Source organism: Primulina eburnea, chromosome 10 (assembly GCF_022965805.1).
Source record: "Primulina eburnea isolate SZY01 chromosome 10, ASM2296580v1, whole genome shotgun sequence".
In the NCBI taxonomy this organism is placed as follows: Eukaryota; Viridiplantae; Streptophyta; class Magnoliopsida; order Lamiales; family Gesneriaceae; genus Primulina; species Primulina eburnea.
Genome location: NC_133110.1, coordinates 16,511,293 through 16,529,907, shown reverse-complemented (window position 1 = coordinate 16,529,907; position 18,615 = coordinate 16,511,293). Strand labels below are relative to the sequence as shown.

At 35.2% G+C, this 18,615-nt stretch overlaps 1 protein-coding gene across 1 annotated transcript; it reads right to left on the bottom strand.

The window, feature by feature from the left end:
- Positions 1–12,422: 12,422 nt before the first annotated feature.
- On the bottom strand, positions 12,423–15,931 carry LOC140803163 (formin-like protein 1). Its single transcript, XM_073158875.1, has 4 exons — positions 14,323–15,931; positions 14,012–14,217; positions 13,612–13,856; positions 12,423–13,324 (listed from the first exon to the last, which is right to left on the bottom strand). Exons 1-4 carry the CDS (start codon positions 15,861–15,863, stop codon positions 12,536–12,538), a joined length of 2,781 nt encoding a protein of 926 aa, XP_073014976.1. The 5' UTR covers positions 15,864–15,931; the 3' UTR covers positions 12,423–12,535.
- Between the last annotated feature and the right edge of the window lie 2,684 nt (positions 15,932–18,615).

Below are 18,615 nucleotides of genomic sequence, written 5' to 3'. Positions count from 1 at the left end.
GGAGCCTACGGACCATGCCTATCCCATCTAACCAGCCCCTAGCCCACGCCACAGCCTCCTGCACCAGATAAGAGTCGCGGCCGAGAATTGCAACTAGGACTCTTCTTTTTTTTCAACTAGGACTCTTCACTCAAGCCACCCCCGAGCCCAAGCCCTCCTGACCCTCACTGGACCGAGCTCCAACCCTTGCTCGCTAGCCCCAGCCAACGCTGAGTCGCTGCATACGCGTGAAATCGCCTGTGTGCACCAAGGGAGAGTCTTGGCCCCACAGAACTCTTCCTCTGTTGTTGTCCTGATAGGACACTTCCTAACACCTAACCACGTCCAGCCCATCCCCTAGCCTAGCCCTGACAGAGCCATGCATGGTGCCGAGCCCTTCACATCGAGTATGGCTAGGAAACCCTAGGATTCTACCCTTCCACGTGCACATCCCCCTCCAGCTCGTGTCCAACCATCGTTTCAATCCTAAAACGTACATGTTATGTCCATAAATCGTCCCAATTTGGCAGCCTATCCCTTGGAAATCATAACGTTTTCAAAACACGCATAAAAGCATAAAAAATTTGTTCCATCGTTAAACCAATTGTGCATACGTATTTTTCATGCAAAAATATCAAAACATGCATAATATTGTTTGAATGATACGTCAAAAGAATTTAGAAACGTACATTTGCATTTTAGCAAGCTCAAATATACGATCGTTGGTGTGGGGTGCGAAGAAGAACGAACGGGCGATGAAGACTCCTAGTTTTCTTCCTCTCCATTATTTTGAATTTTAGTGTGTGTAAAGTGTGTGAGGATCGGCTGCTATGTGGTCTCCAAAGCCTAGGTTTTTATTTTATAAGTCTTAATTTGTATGATAATGAGCTTGAGTTTTGGGCTTTCAAGTGTAGGAGCAATTGGGCGTACTCATCCTATATAAATTAATTCCAATAACACCTATTTAATTGAAAAAATAAAAGTTTATAAAAATTAGTTTTCAAAAATAATGCATTTGATATTTTAAATGTCCCACTGTTTGACCAAAACGGATTTCTCGATTAAAATCGAGCCCCTCTTGTAAAATAATTTGAACTCTATCATTTTTAGAAAAATTTAATCATTTTTAATCATATTAACAAGCCTTGAAAACATTTATTGAAAAATATTTATTATGTCTTGGTCGTCCCCGGTCTCCTTTCCCAAGCCTATTATCGAATATTCGAGTAAAATCCTTCAATTTCATGAAATCACGCACTTTAAACATTTAAGCATGTAAAATATATAAATAACTATATAAAATCCATTCAATAAAATAAATATGCAATTTAAATCATTTCCATCGATGTCGTTTACGTGTATTGATTTTTCGGGCATTACAATGTAGCACCTAAAAACGAGTACACGTAAACCCTATGCATGATTGAAATAGTTTATTTATTTAACTAATAATTTAGGTGATGCATGCTATGTTTTAAATTATTTTAAATATTTATATTTTTTTTTATGCAATTTTAAAATGTTTCTCGAGTTTTAGTTTTCAGGCGAATATTTGATGTCGAACCAGGAAAGAAGACCGGTGACGATTGACGTGTTAAAATCTAAAGCTATAATTTTATTTTAAGCCGAGAAATTAGGTATTTTAAAGGGTTTACGAATTTTATCATTTAAGTGTCAAATTTAATTTATCAGTTGAAATAAAGACATTAAGCATTTTCATCAACAAATTTAAAAAAATGTAAGGAATTTAGATACTTCCACTCGAGATACAATATTTTAATAGTAATTTTATAACTTAATTGATTAAATTAGTTAGTATTTAATAATGGGTAGAATATAGGATCTATAAGAATCTTAAATTGTCAAATCTTAAAGTTAGAGGGCTTAAGTAGTAATTAAAATTTGAGTAATTAACCTAAAACCACCTAGTTAACATTTTATTAAATAAAAGGGAGAGACCCAACCATAGAACACCTAACACATGCCTCACACAAAAAACACACATCAAAAGCACACACTCTCGGCCGAACAAAGCTAGGGGTTGGAGGATTTTGTTTGGATTCTTCAACTAGCAGCAGCCATAGCCGATTATCACCAAACGTTCCTTGATTATTTTAGTCACTTTTGAAGCAAGAAAACACAATAAATCATTCTCCGTTCGGTCTCGTTCTTCCTCACGCCAGTTTTCGATATTTCGCGAGTTTAAAACGCAAAGACACGTCTAAACATTTTTTTGACGCAATCATGTTACTTACTGTATTTTGATACAAAATATGCATGAAAACTTATTGGTTTGATTATATGAATGATAAAACGTCACCGATATCATTTTTGTTACATAATACATATGAACTTTCACGTTTTTTTTATTTTGATCGTAGGCTTCTTTGGACCGATCCTAGGGCCTGATGCTGTTTATGGGATGGTTTAGATGTTATTATGTGGTCTGTGATGTGGTGAAATGCTGCTGGTGCAGCAGAAGATGATAGAGCTCATGGCCGCGCTTAAGGAGGTGATCGCGGCTTTGGAGTGTGCGGCTGTTTGCATTGCTGGACCAAGGTTCATGGCTAGGGTCTAGGAGGGGTCTTAGTGTCCCGGGCTAAGCCTAATATGGGTTGGTTAGGGTCTGGTTGGATGGGAGCGGCTGGAGTAGTGATTGGCACCATACGCGCATGTTAGAGGCTCGCGCAACTAAAGTCACGTGATGTGTAGGTTTAAGGGTTGTTCGTGTGTCATGGGATGGAATGGGTTGAACCAGGGTCTTAATTAATGTCTAAGGGTCGAGTCTAGGGCTTGGTTCAGGCTTGGTTCGTGTTGGAATCTAAAGGAAGTCATATGGAACACATAAGTGTTATAGTGTCACTCTTCAGGGCAGCTTGTGTTTTTATGGTTCATTGTGCATGGTCTGGGGTTTGCTCATGGTTCGGGGCTGCTTTAGAGCCTTGGGCAGTAGGTTAGGATGTGTTTTACGTGTGTCGAGTCCTGAGTCGATTGGTACGTCCTAAGTGGTTCTATTTAATTCGGGAATCGTATGTGTTCGAATGCACCTTTAAGGGGCTGTTTTGGGTATTTATTTTAGGATGTTGTGGCAGAATTTCTGTGAATGATCCAACAAGGTTCACGATATTCGTAAGTATGTATGACATGCAAAATAATTATTTTTGAGGTATGCGATTTGTCTTGTTGCCAATCATGTTTACGGGTTTAGAAATCGGAGAACGTATCCAAGGAGGCATCTTTGCTCCACTGGGCATACCAAATTATTTGCTATTAATTTTGTGGCGTGCACGTACTTAAAGTACAAATGTTTTGAAGGTGAAAAATGAAAATATAACTTCTAAAAATCAAACGTCGTGACTTTCGTATTTGGTTGTTGGTTATGACGCCCTCATATTTGATGCGACTAAACGATTGAATTTATAGAAAAATAGAAAAGAAATTCTTCAAAAGCATTAACACAAAGTTAAAATTTTAAGAATTGAAATAATCACTTTTAAAAATTATAAATATGATCGATAATGTTTGGAAAATTGAAATAAATAAGAATAAAGATGCTAAAAAATTTGTGCTTACATGTTTCCATTGTTTGTGACAGAGTTGATTGTGTTTGGTGATGATCCTTCCTCTCCATTTTGTCCGAATCTTCCAGCAGTTTTTCATGACATTGATCGGGGCATAGTCTCCTAGTCACAATCCCAAGACTTGGGTCAAGCCTCTATCTTTCAAGAAATCATGTCAAGTTTCTTTCACCTAATGGGCCAAATCAATTAATTTTCGCATGGAATCTTTCTTCCTATTTCTTGTTTAACCAAAAAGTATATTTTAGTACCAGCAGCTCTAGTACCACTTGTTAGATTTTGCTGATGTGTTTAGAGATGGTGAATAAACACCTCACCAAATTTTATTTCTTCAAATGTCTGGTGCTAAAAATGATGTTAATAGTAAAGTGCTAATCTCGATCCGATGAGTGCAGAAGACGACTTTATAAAATAAGCACAAAAATAGTCTCAGAATTAAGTGAATGAAGACACTCAATGAAAACGGTTGGTAAAAAATAATACCAAGAATATAATTTGCAGGAAAGTAAATACACAAAGCCTTGTTTCTGAAAGTTCCAAGGACAAATCTTTTCTATATCTTTCTTTTTTTCTATTTCAAATTACATCACCAGAAGACTTTAACTGTTACAACACATTTTATAATCCACTTCGATAGAACTTATACAAATGCCTACCGAAACTCCTAGTATCCAACATTACTTAAAAGATGAAGATTTTTGTTGAAGGATTCTTCACAAAATTACTCTCACTTTAAAATGAAAAACTTTAGATTGATAGTAAGTAAGTTATCGGCACAATGAGATCCTTAAAAAGATGAAACAATTCTTCAAGAGATTTCCAAGTCTTGATTTTGATTTAAATAGAGATATCACAACTTTCAATTTTGAATGGATATAATTTGCTCTTCTATTGTCCTTAACCAAAAATAATATTTAGTGTCACATGTCTTTCGTATTTTGCCAAATATAGTATGCCACATTAAATATCTGGTACACTGACAACAAATGGACAATTTTTTTTATTTATGATACAAAAATTCTCTGAACTTGAGATCTTCTGATAAATTTGTCTAATCATTTAATAATAATTTCATAATACTACTAAAAAACAATTTTTATTTTATTATCTCCCTTCAGATAATAAAGCTTGTGTATTGAAGGTTCAAATACACAAACACACACTCTTATCATGCATCATCTATTAGAGACGATCTCATGTGAGATCGTCTCACGGATCATAATATGTGAGACGGGTCAACCCTACCCATATTCATAATAAAAAATAATAATCTTAGCATAAAAATTAATATTTTTTCATGGGTGACCCAAATAAGAGATTCGTCTCACAAATACGACCCGTGAGACCGTCTCACACAAGTTTTTACCTTAGGTAAAATATTAGTAAATTGTATTACAACGAATTCTTGTCATTGAATTGATAAACATAAAATGTATCTCTCAAATCAGCTCTATGGATTTACCCATTAATTTGTAAGTCTCTTTCGAACCATGCTTACTTTTGCTTTATTTCTCCAGTATACTCCAACTAGATTTGGTGGTGTACGATGGTTTCCTATTGGATTTGGTCCTGAGGGCACATCCCGTCGAGGATTGTAAATCATCCCAACTCTTGTATCTCGATTATCATGCAAGCCCAACTTTCTACTGGGAAGTCCTTGCGTATGAATTGAGGAACACAGCAATATTAGGAGACTGGTCATCGGAAAGTAAGCCATTTGTATTTTGTTATATCCCTTCAGATAATCAAGCTCGAGTATTGAAGGTTCAGATACATACGTATATATACACAAAAGCATTTATTATGCATCATCTTTAGGAGATTTGTTTTTCAGAATTTGGCAAATGTTTCCATAGTAAAACATTGTCTCCGTGATTGCATTTCGAGTACCGAATTTCATTTTCTTTGTTGTATAATAACTAATAGAAATATATTTTGATTATACTTTTCCGTTTTTAGAAAAAGGAAAAATAATGGTAAATATTTCAACTATTGATCATCAAACATCGGATTGCTGGATATTTCCACAGCCGAGTATAACAATATGACATTTAATTGTGGTTCTCTTTATGGAAAATTAGATTTGCCATGGATATTCCAGTGGTTTTATGGGTTTTTTCAATAAACAAATTTCTTGGAACACTAGAACAACTTTTTTAGATATTCAATCTGTATTTGTTGGGATCTAAATAGAGTTTAGAGGGTGAATAAATTTTTTAAAAAACTTTGCTAAAACCAAGCTTGCTTTAAAATTATTTATGATGCTAAGACAATTTCTTGAACAGCTAGACCAATGGTTAAGATAGTCGAACTTAACGAGTTGAATTTCGCGACTGTAGTTTGATGGAGATCAAATAGAGTACTTAATAATTTGAACTCCGGGCAGCGTCATATATATGATACAATAATGAAAGCAGTTGTTTCAAATAAGGAGGAGTATTCTTTGTATATGGATATGGAGGTACTGAAAAAACATTTATCTGGAAGAATCTGTCTGCATACTTGAGATCGGAGGGGGAAATTGTCTTGAATGTGGCATCCAGTGGCATAGCATCTCTTCTACTGCCTGGTGGAAGAACTGCTCATTCCCATTTTGCAATTCCATTTAATCTCAATGAAGAATCAACATGCAATATCAAACAAGGGAGTCATCTTGCAGAGCTTAATATAAAATCTAAACTTATCATTTGGGATGAGGCTCCAATGACGCATAAGTTTTGTTTTGAAGCTTTGGATAAAAGCATGAAAGATATAATGAGATTTGTCAATCCTTCAAGCCAACATTTGCTTTTGGAGGCAAAACGATTGTTTTTTGTGGCGATTTTAGACAAATATTGTCTGTTATTCCAAAAGGCAGTATGCAAGATATTGTTCATGCCACTATCAATTCTTCATATATTTGGAGACATTGTATAGTTTTGAGATTGACGAAAAATATGAGATTGCAGAATTTAGGTTCTGATGAAGAATGTGCTAAAATAAATAAAAATTCGATTAGATCGCTAATCTAGAAGATGAAAAAATTGGAGAAATTGGAGAACAGAATGACGGTTATGCGACCATAGATACTCCTGATGAATTTTTTTATCAAAGATTGCAATGATTCAATTGCAGCAATAGTTGAGAGTACGTATTTGTCTTTAGACAACAATTTCAACAATAATGCATATTTTTCAGCAAAGAGCTATTTTGGCACCAAAACTTGATGTCGTTCAGTCCATAAATGAATACATGATATCTCTAAACCATTTAGAAGGAAGGTTGTATTTAAGTTCTGATACAACGTGTCTGTCAGATAGAAATGTTGATCTATTGAATGATTAGCATACCCCTAAATTCTTAAATGGAATAAGATGTTCTGGAGTACCGAATCACGAGTTAAATTTGAAGGTTAGAACTCCGGTTATGTTGCTGCGGAACATAGATCATTCTCTTGGATTATGCAATGACACTAGATTGATCGTGACAAGGCTCGGTGTTGCGTGTTTTCACTACCGCAAGTATACGGTGTCAAGTTTTAGTACTGTATGAGTACAGATATCGATCCCACGAGGAGTAAATATTTAAAATTGTATATTAAGTACCATAATTGACATAGCTCGACTTTATTTAGACAAATCAACTAGTTGGTTTAAAATCAATTCAAATAAAATAAAGAATCCTGTAATTCTAGCAAACAGTCGAATTTCAATAAGTAAATAAATCTAGAGATATGATTTCGTCGAGTCTCCCCTATGCTAAATTAACCATGACTAACATTATATTAAATTGCACCATATTTATTAACCAAGAACTCACAATATTTTCTATTCCTTCTGTCGAGTGCTAAATAGAAATGTATTACTTGTTACCGATTTTAATATGTCTATTCAAAATCATGCAACACGTAATAAATTCACACAAGGTTCTATTATGGTTTCGCCAAAGTTATACGTCTTTTGCACGTTATAAACATTTGACGATGCGATTTCCCCTGTCCTAATTTCGATCACCTCTCTCGAGTGTTAGATCTCAATTATTTTATCATTTGAATTATGGCCAGTAATCCAAAAGCATTTAATGCAGGAAATCACAAACAAACATGATGAAATAATTCAATGAAATATCAAAACATCGATAACATAGGTTCGACTTCGACTACGTCAATCTCTAGAAAATAAAATTAGTTCATATTCGAATTTAAATCAATACAAAACCTGTTTGAAATCATTAAAAACGTAAAAGTAAAGAACCGAATTAGAAACGTGTAGGCGAGAGATGGAAGTGCGCCTCCGTGTCCGGGTTAAACGTCTTCAATCTCCGTTTTCGCGCTCCGTCGTCCGTGCTCTCTCCTCTTTTTCTCCTTTTTTTTCGAGTGAAGTGACGGCTGTGCGAGTAAATTTCAGAACCCTTCAAAATAACACGCCGAAACTATTTATTTTCTGGTCTCGCGCCGCGCGCATATGCGCGACACAGACTCGCGCATATGGGCGGATTTCCTGTGCGTTGCCTGTTTGTGCGCGCCATGAGCGGCGCATATGCGCCATGCTCTCTGGAAGTAGCGCGCATGTGCGCGCCTTGAGTGGCGCATGTGCGCGCTGCTCTCTGGAAATCGTCTCTTCTCGGGGCATTGCTCGCGCATATGCACGATATAAGTAGCGCATATGCGCGCTTCTTTCTGTCTCGCTGGGCAGCCAAATCTTCAGCGCGCGCACATTCGCGCCCTTGGCCGGCGCACATGCGCGTAATTCTCTGGTCAGTGTTTGGGATCTCCTCTTGCGCGCATCTGCGCGCACTTGACTCGCGCATAGCGGGTCTCACTGCCTTGAATCATGCACGCTTGTCACATTTCTTCTTCCGTGCATAATTTTCATATATCTTCACGCTCCTTCAGTGGCCTCACCTGGATTCCTGCAATCACACCAAAAACAAACAAATGCGCGTAATTCCGCCCAAAAAGACTAACAATCTATATGGAATATACGAATAATTTAAGTGCATAATATGCACTTATCACTCGGAAACCATGTTTTGGAAGGACAAATTCTAACTTGAAGTAATGCAGGTCATAAAATGCTTATTCCAAGAATGTCATTGACGCCTTCTGATCCAAGATTTCCTTTTAAATTTCAACGAATACAGTATCCTTTGATTATATCACACGCAATGACAATAAACAAAAATCAGTGGCAATCATTGTCTCATGTAGGAATTTTTTTGAAAAACCCTATTTTTAGTCATTGTCAGTTGTACGTTGCTGTATCCAGAGTTACGAATCCTAAAGGTCTAAAATTTTTTATATGTGATAGTGATAGCAACCCGAAAATATCAACAACAAATTTTGTATTTAAGGAAGTTTTTCAAAATTTGTAATTTGTTTTTATTTTCTAATTGTATGATCTATATCCATTTAGTTTATTAGTATTTTAATTTTAATTATTTATTCAAATGTCCATTCTTAATAATTTTAATATTTAATTATATAAACTAAAATCTTGTGCATCGCATATCTATACACAAGCAAATTTGTATGTTCAATTTAGTAAAATCCCCCAAAATGAATTTGCTAATGAGAAAATTATTTATAATGTAAGTATCCTTTTAACATAATAATGTTTAATAATTAATATATAATTTATATGTTATTTTACCAATTTATACTAAATATGTTATTGTATCATGTCAATTCGATGACTTTTCAAATTTCAAATTAGATTATGACCCATTATTTAAATTAAAACCACATTATTTTTTATTTCAGTTACTGTTTTGTATATAGCACATAAATTTATATGTGTATATGATATAATTGATAAACACATTATCTCATTCATTGTCTAATACAAGTGTGATATTATTTTTCAGCCGAAATACAAAAATGGCTCTTTTATTCATGTTTCATTGTTAAGATCTATATGTATATGAAAACAATAGACATTTCAGTTTTATAAACCGTCATTTTATGTAGAAAGTGAAACAGATTATCATACTTACTAATTTTAATCATTAATTAAAAAAAATAAATGTATGCGAATCGCACGGGTGAAAAACTAGTAAATAATAAAAGCTAAAACGTTTCTGCAGGAAAAGAACTACTCAAAAATTTTTAACGCGCAAAATTCTTCATAGAATAAAATTTTTACATTTTGTTTAAAGAGATCGAGCTGCATAAGCAAATATATAGTCATTAAAATAAATCCTCATGTACCAATGTAATCTCCTAATTTTGTGAAAAATGAAAAATATGTTTTTATAGATTAACCGAACAATAAAAAAACATGAACATTATATGAAAAAAACACGAACCATCGATAAATTAAATTAAATAAACCAAGAAAACCAACCTAGCATCAAATAAGCAAAAAACTCTAGAAGAGAAATATATAAGCATTAAGTGAGAAAGCATGGGTTGTAAGCAGAGAAACGATATGTTAATTATGTAAAATATTAGTAAATTGTATTACAACGAATTTTTGTCATTGAATTGATAAACATAAAATGTATATCTCTAAAATCAGCTCTATGGATTTGCCCATTAATTTGTAAATCTCTTTCGAACCATGCTTAGTTTTTGTTTATTTCTCCAATATACTCCAACTAGATTTGGTGGTGTACGATAGTTTCCTATTGGATTTGGTCCAGAGGGCACATCCCGTCGAGGATTGTAAATCATCCCAACTAGATTTGGTGGTGTACGATGGTTTCCTATTGGATTTGGTCCAGATGGCACATCTCGTCGAGGATTGTAAATCATCCCAACTAGATTTGGTGGTGTACGATGGTTTCCTATTGGATTTGGTCCAGAGGGCACATCCCGTCGAGGATTGTAAATCATCCCAACTAGATTTGGTGGTGTACGATGGTTTCCTATTGGATTTGGTCCAGAGGGCACATCCCTTCGAGGATGGTAAATCATCCCGACTCTTGCATCAGGATTATCATGATACATCGTCAAGCCCAACTTTCTATTGGGAAGTCCTTGCGTATGAATTGAGGAACACAGCAATATTAGGAGACTGATCATCGCAAAGTGTGCCATTTGTACTTTGTTAGATCTCTTCAGATAATCAAGCTCGCGTATTGAAGGTTCAAATACATACATATATATATATACACACAAAAACATTTATGATGCATCATCTGTAGGAGATTTGTTTCCTTAATAAAACATTGTCTCCGTGATTGCATTTCAAATACCGAGTTTCATTTTTTCCATAATAAAACATTGTTTCCATAATAAAACATTGTCTCCGTGATAGTATAATAACTAATAGAAATATATTTTGATTGTAATTTTCCGTTTTTAGAAAAAAAGAAAAATAATGGTAAATATTTCAACTTTTAATCATCCAACATCGGATTGCTGGATATTTCCACAGCTGAGTATAACAATATGACATTTAATTGAGGTTCTCTTTATGGAAAATTAGATTTGTCATGGATATTTTAGTGGTTTTATGGGTTTTTCAATAAATAAATTTCTTGGAACAATTGAACAAATTTTTTTTAAATATTCAATCTATATTTGTTGGGATCTAAATAGAGTTTAGAGGGGTGAATAATTTTTTAAAAAAAAATTTGCTAAAACCAAGCTTGCTTTAAAATTTTTTAGGATGCTGAGACAATTTCTTGAACGGCTAGACCAATGGTTAAGATAGTCGAACTCAACGAGTTGAATTTGAGGACTGTAGTTTGATGGAGATCAAATAGAGTACTTAAAAAAGATTTTATAAATGGATTCCATTATTGATAGTTGTGGAATTTAGTTTAACTATTAATTAATGAAGATAGTGGAACTGGCCCGTATTATTGAAAGAGTTCACCAAATTGCAGCTACCAAAAATGGATTGGTGAAAAAGTTGTCCTTCGAAATTTTTATTTTTCATTATATTTTTAGATTTTTACCAACGATAACTCGACGTTGTCTAATCGTCGATCGGAGTTGTAATGATTTCACAAATATTTATTTAATAAATTTAGAATATATATTGATTAAATAATAAATTTATAGTGATGACTACTATGTATAAAATTTTCATTAAATATTCAAGAAGAGTCTATAATTAATTAATTATTAATAATTAATTAAGTAACTAAATAATAATTGTTTAATTTCATATGTCTATATATTTGTGTGTGTGTGTCTATATATATATATATGAGTAGGTCTTATGTGAGACCGTCTCACGGATCATAATCTGTGAGACGGGTCAACCCTACCCATATTCACAATAAAAAGTAATACTTTTAGCATAAAAAGTAATACTTTTGCATGGGTGACCCAAATAAGAGATCCGTCTCACAGATACGACCCGTGAGACCGTCTCACACAAGTTTTTGCCTATATATATATAGCATTATCAAAAGTTGATTATGCATGATATTTTCAAGAATAAAAAATATCATAAGAGAATTTTAAATAATGAAAATATAGAATTATGATAAGTTTAGAATCTTAAAGGATTGAAATATTTTATTTATATATATTTTAACAAGGAGTTTGTTGGGATTGGGGAAGATTTTAGAGGGGTGAATGAGCTCTTTCAAATTTTGCTTTTTAAAACTAAAATTCTTCTCAAACTTGTTAGAAATATTAAGGTCACTAAGACTAAAAGCTTCATTGGCAACGTCTCGTAGTCGACGATCATAAGCAGTGATAAATTTTGTTTCTTCCATTCTCGTATTTTCAAATTTTGCGGTTAACATCCTTAGATTGGTTCTTTCCACACTTTCGGATCCTTCACAGTGTGTTTGAAAGATATGTCACATCCTTTCTAGAGACAAAGTTGATAATTAGACTAAAAATGTTTATGTCCACAAAAGTGAATATGACATTGATTGCCTTTGAATAGAAGTTAAAAATCTTGATTTCATTATAGTCAGGATATATTTAAGACGATTATCTTTCCAAATTTCTTTATATTTATTGATACTATAAATAAAACATATTAAATTTAAAAAAGGAAGTACATACACAAAAGATTGGCAAGATACAAGTATCAGACGCGAGGGGAAGTTGGCTCCTCATTAGAATAGTGTTGCCGCCTGTTGAGATATACCCCAGAAACTTGATGAAGCATTGGATTCACGGGAACTGGAAATTTGTGGCCAGAACTGACCGTGGTTCGTTCATTTATGGAACCTACTTCTTTGCAGACCCGATCTAAAATCGTCAAGAAGTCTCTGACAACCATGAAGATTCTTAACGGATGAGCTTCTTCCTTAGCTGAGTTGCCATGGAAGTATTCGGTTATTTCCTTCACTAAAGAAAGGGCAACACTTTCTCGGGCTTGAATCTTGATAATCTCTTCTTCTGCCCTTTTTATGAAGCTATTCATGGAGACGGAAAACTTATGGGATGTTGCTTCATTTAATTTGACTACCTCTAGAATGTTCCAAATTCCTTTTGAAAGTTTAGAGACTTCACTGCCAAGCACTTCTGCGTCCATTGCAGCAGCTTTCTTCACATTTGAGAGCTCCGAACTTAGCCTCGAAACAACCTGGAGGCCAAACTTCCTATATTTGGTATCATCAATTATGGAGTTCTCACGAGGGCTTGCACTAGAGAGATGAGCACCTTCACTTTTGATAATCTCCTGGACGACAAAATGTAGAAGTGTCGTTTTCCCATCAGTTCCCTTAACATCAACAAGCTTGAGGAGTGTGTCGAGTTTGAAGGCATGTGCATCTCCACGATCAGTTCCCACGTTCATGCGGTTCCCAGTCTTCAATACTGCTTCGAGAAGCTTGAGGAACATTTTGTTGCTCCTCAATTCTTCACAAGCTGCCTATAAGATCAAACATTTTTTAGTACGAGTTCGATAAAATTTAACCATTTACATGGCACTAAAGGGTGCAGGGCCGAAATATGAATTGGCGTAGCATTTTAAGTCAAACTTAACCAGACAATGCAACTTTCTCAAGATTCAATAATACAAGACTGTTCTGCAGCGCATATGATGCCCCAACTTTGTTTTGGAGCTTCTAAAATAGAGCATCTCTTCTACCTCAACTTATAATTCATGTTTTTTGTCTCTACAGTAGTGATCTTAAATTTGATATGATACGCAATTACCTCTAAAGTTTCAAATGACCTTTTAAGGTACTCATTCTCCAAATCGAATTTGGATGCGTAAAGCAGTGATTCTACTCTCCGGAATGCATAAGGTATATCAAGAACTGTCTTCAAAAATTTCTCAGCGGCACCAAGCTTTATCGGAGAATCATCTTGGTATTCTTTTAACTTTCGCTCCTCTTCCTTGGTTGGAGCCATCTTCATTAAAGTTTCGAGAAGCTCGGAACTAAGACTGTCTGCATTACCTGTTCAAAGGCCAAATGGATGATATCATATGCTTTAGGGATAACAGATGAGTTAACCAGCATCTTGCATATATATTCGAATTATAACAAGGAACATTCCATTCCCTATCATCATAAACACACAGAAATGTACGAGAAGCTTAAAGAATTAATACCTTCAGAAAGACCTTCGCAAACTTCTTCTACGGTGACATTGAGTGCCCTGAACAGAATTGCAATGTTCTGCGACTTCTTGGGATCAAGCACTCTATTACCATTGTCTTGCCCAGGGGAAGGGAGGACTTGCCACCTAGTTATTTCGTTTCGATTCGGCTTTGGAGTATTCACAACAAACAAAGTTTCTATCATCTCCTCATTTAATCTACATGAAATTTAACAACAGAAGGGTGGCTTCTTAAATCTTAATTGAGCCAAAATAAAGAAAGGAAACTATATGTGTTGCAATAAAAAGAATTATAAATAATACTTGAAAGAGCTGGATTGGATATGATCCCACACCATTTCTCGATCAGAGCTGGCTCTTACTTTATCCCAATGCAATGTCTTCAATCTTGGTTTTGGAGGGGTCTCCTCATTTTGATCTACGGCTTCATTCGAGTGTTCGTTTTCCTTATATATAGATTCTTTGTTCTCATTCTTCAGCACAGTTTTTGAACCATTTGAAGATAACTCAATTGGAGAAATCAACCTAAGCTTTTCAACTGCTGTGTGTTTTGCAGACGGTGTCTGTTTTCTGGGAGTTTCCCATAATTTACTGTGCGTTGGTGGAGGAATTGGTGGAGGTCGTGGAGGTGGAGTCGGGCACTGCGGTACAGAGCTGTTAATTTTCACCGGAGGTTTCGTTTCCTGTTCGGAGACATTTGAAATCCTCGACACAGATTCTTTGCTTCTTCCAGAATTTGTCTCCGACGATGAAGAACGCGGACGTGATAGTGATGGTGGTGGTGATGCTCGGGCTGATTCTGAAAATGCCGAATCTCGATCCTGAGGCGGCAATAACTGAATTTGCCGATGCAACAACACATCGGTAGGAATCTCAATCAATTCCGGTGACTTGGGGATCGAATTTGTTGAGCTAAAACTATTCGCCGGCGAAACACTCAACGTAATTGAACACAATGGTGATCCTGAGACAGAAGAAGTGCACGTAGATGGAGAAATTGAATCAGACCTGTTAAGATTCTCAACTTCAATTGCGGCGAAAGCCTTTCCAGACGATGAACCAGAGCCTGATAAAGTCTCCCTTCCGTTTAACCATCCTTTCGGAGAGTAAAACTCTTCATCTTCGCCATCTTTACTCGAAGCTATGTCAACATTATAACTATTCAGGAAACCATTCTGCGCCATTAAAGGCGGTAAGGGACGGAGGTCCGGCGAGTCAATTTTCCGGGAATTATAATCTATAACATGGTTCGAGTTGCTTCCGTTTAAAGAAATACCACCGCCTACAGTTTGAGTACTGACAATAGTTCCCAAATACAAGAACTCTGAGCTGGTTTGTGATGGCCGCTGAAGCTTTGGAATGTGGTGGTGGTTCGGCGTGTGACTGCTCGAAGGCGTAGTGGTATCGGGTCTATGGGGTTTAGAGTGGTCGAATGATGATCTTTGGGCTCCATCGCTCTTGCGGAAACGGAGGAAGAGAGCAAGAAACACGATGGCCACAGCGGCGGCAGCGGCTGCGACAGCGGCGGCGATGAGCTTAGTGGATTCGGTTTTTGGCTTGGAGGAGTTTGGAACAGAGAGTGAGGAAATATTAGCGGGGAATGAAGCGTAGGAGGCGGCGGAAGGGGGTGGCGGAGATGAGAGATAAGACGGGAAGAAGGGAGAGTCTTTGGGGTACGTGGAAAAAGGATAATTGGGGGAAGTAAGGGGTGGGATCGGGGGGGAGTCTTGTGGGATAAGTGGTTGGTGCAGAAAGCGGCGATAGTGGGCGGTGGCGGCGAATGCACAGTGTAGTAGGAGCGGGAGGAGGTGGAGTTTGGGGGTGGCAACGATGGATGTAGGCATGCTGGTATTTTCAGTGTCTTTCGCATTAACTTCACTCTTTATCTCTAATAAGTTGGTTGTATATGAAATAAAACAAACCTGGTGAAGAGATTCCAAAGTTACTCCAATTTTAGCTTCATTCATATGCAATAAATTATAATTAATTGGGTAATCAAGGGGTCCATATAAAGAGTGAAAATAATGGATTTTGCGTCCTACGTTGTATCAACTTTTTTTTTTTTGGGCTCCATATTAAGTTTATAATAATAATTTAAATTATTTGCATCATAACCTCATGTGAAATATAAAAAAATAACTTATTCCATTTCTGAAAATTAAATAAACATTTTAGTCCTTGAATTTTTTTTTATAAAAATTGAACGAATTACTCTTGTTAACGTGCTTTTTTAAATATACACTCATATTGTAGCTAAAAGCCAAATTTTAAACAAAAGTATATCGAATGTATAAAAATACCATTTTTATTTATTTATAATATTTCCCATCCACACAATATATCAATCAAAATATAAATTTTTCATGTCCACACAGTAAGGTTGAACAAGAAACCATAGAATCTTCGAGCAAGAAACCATGGAATCTTGCTCGAATATTGCATGGTTTCTTATGATGGAAAATTTCAACTCAATGTTAGGTTTCACGTTAGTTTTTTATGTGTGTTTAAAAAACAAATTAATAAGGTTAAATTGTGCAATTTTTTTTAATTGGTCGAGGGGTGAGACACCTATTTAATTTTCATGATGGCTGATTATGCATTTTCGATATTTCGCAAAGATTTTTTGGTACAAATATTCTAATAACTTATATTAAAAAAAAAATTGTGAGATGTTAGTACGTATTTATTTTCTTCGTTTTTTGAGGTTTTTACTAATAGTGTTTTTCAAAAAAAAATAGGAGTTAAGGAAATAGATGAACTGTTATGAGATTATAATATGCAAATAAAAAACCATGTAATTGTAAATAACCATATGGAACTCCGAACTACACCTAATAGAGATATATATTATGCATAGAGTTTTTTTTTTTATCAAACCTCGCATTAAAATATCATAAATTTACACTTTTCCCCATTAAAATTAAATAAGCATATTAGGCCTTAATATTTTATAAAAGTTGAACGAATACGCCTTGTACCAGCTGTAAATCTAGTGAGTTGAAATATTTTTATGATATCTCGTAGACCAGTTATCAAAATGACCAACGAGAAAAATGGTTAAAAAAAAACTCAATTTACTACAAGTCATATTTATGGTTTGCTAGACTAATTCTGATGCTATCTATGCTAGCTAAAAGTTGCAAAATCGAGCTAGACGACACAAATATAGAAATTGGAAGCATCCGATTCGTATAGATAACGTTTGAACTAGTCTAGCCGGTATGAGGTATTACTTGTAGCAAATTGAGTTTTATTTCTAACTGTTTTACCCGCTAGTCATTTTGATTTTTGGTTTATAAGATACTATCAAAATTCTTCAGCTCTCCAGATTTCCAACTAGTGCATAGGGTGAGCGTGCAACCTTTACAAAATTTTAATGTCTAAAATGCCTATTTAATTTTATTATGAAAATAAAAAAATAAATTGGACACAGAGATATTATTATGAAAATAAAAAAAAAATTGGACACAGAGATTTATGTGGAAAACTTCTAAAAATTATTAGGGTAAAAACCACGGGCAAGATGAAAAAAAATTCTACTATAATATTTTATTTTTTACAATCACTCATTGTGTTTCCAAAGAAAACACACTCTCTTAATACAAGAGAACACACACCTCACAAATATTTTATAACTAAGCACTCAAATGCTATAAAATGATAGAGAACTTGATAAAGGAAATGATCAATTGGTGTATCTATTTATAGGAGAGCTTCGTGGTGTGAAACCGTGTTTATTTTCCTTCTTCGTAATCTCTCATTAGTGCTTCACCTACCATCTGCCCACCACTTGCATCAATAGCCGACATTTCTCCCACTTGGAGATTTGATTGAGAATCAAACACATCTCCACACATTTTTTTAAATCTTGACATTCCTTGCTGTTTAAGTTTTTGCTAGGCCACTTGAGGATCTACATCAATCAAACTTCTCAGTGTTCACTAGTTTGGTCAGAAAATCAGCTATGTTATCTTTTGTATGGATCTTATGCATATCTACACTTCCTTCTTCTACTACTTCTCACAAAATGAAATTTAACTTCAATGTGTTTAGTCTCGGAATGAAAGGCTAGAATATTCGCGATGTGCAAGACACTCTGACTGTCACAAAACAAAGGAACATTCTCTTGTTTGTGTCCGATCTCCTCCAATAATCTTTTAATCCATATTGCTTCCTTGCAAGCTTGAGTAGTTTGTCTTATATTGTGACTCCTTTGTAGATAACGCCACAACTATTTGCATTTTGGAAACTCAGTTTATTGCCCCCCCTGCATGTGTAAACACACAATCAGTAGTAGATATCCTCTTATCAGGATCACCTGCATAATCTGAATCTACATAGCCCCTAAGTGTAAAATCCGATCCTCGATAACATAATGAAACATTTGAGGTACCCTTAATGTATTTAAGGATCCTCTTAACTGTATTCCAATGCTCTCGTCCAGGATTCGCCATATGCCGACTAACTGCTCCCTCTGCTTGAGTAATGTCCGTAATTGTACAAATCATAGTAAAATCAAACTTCCACTAGTGATGCATATGGTACGCGAAACATCTCCATCCTCTCTATTTCACTGCTAGAACACATCTCGGAGAT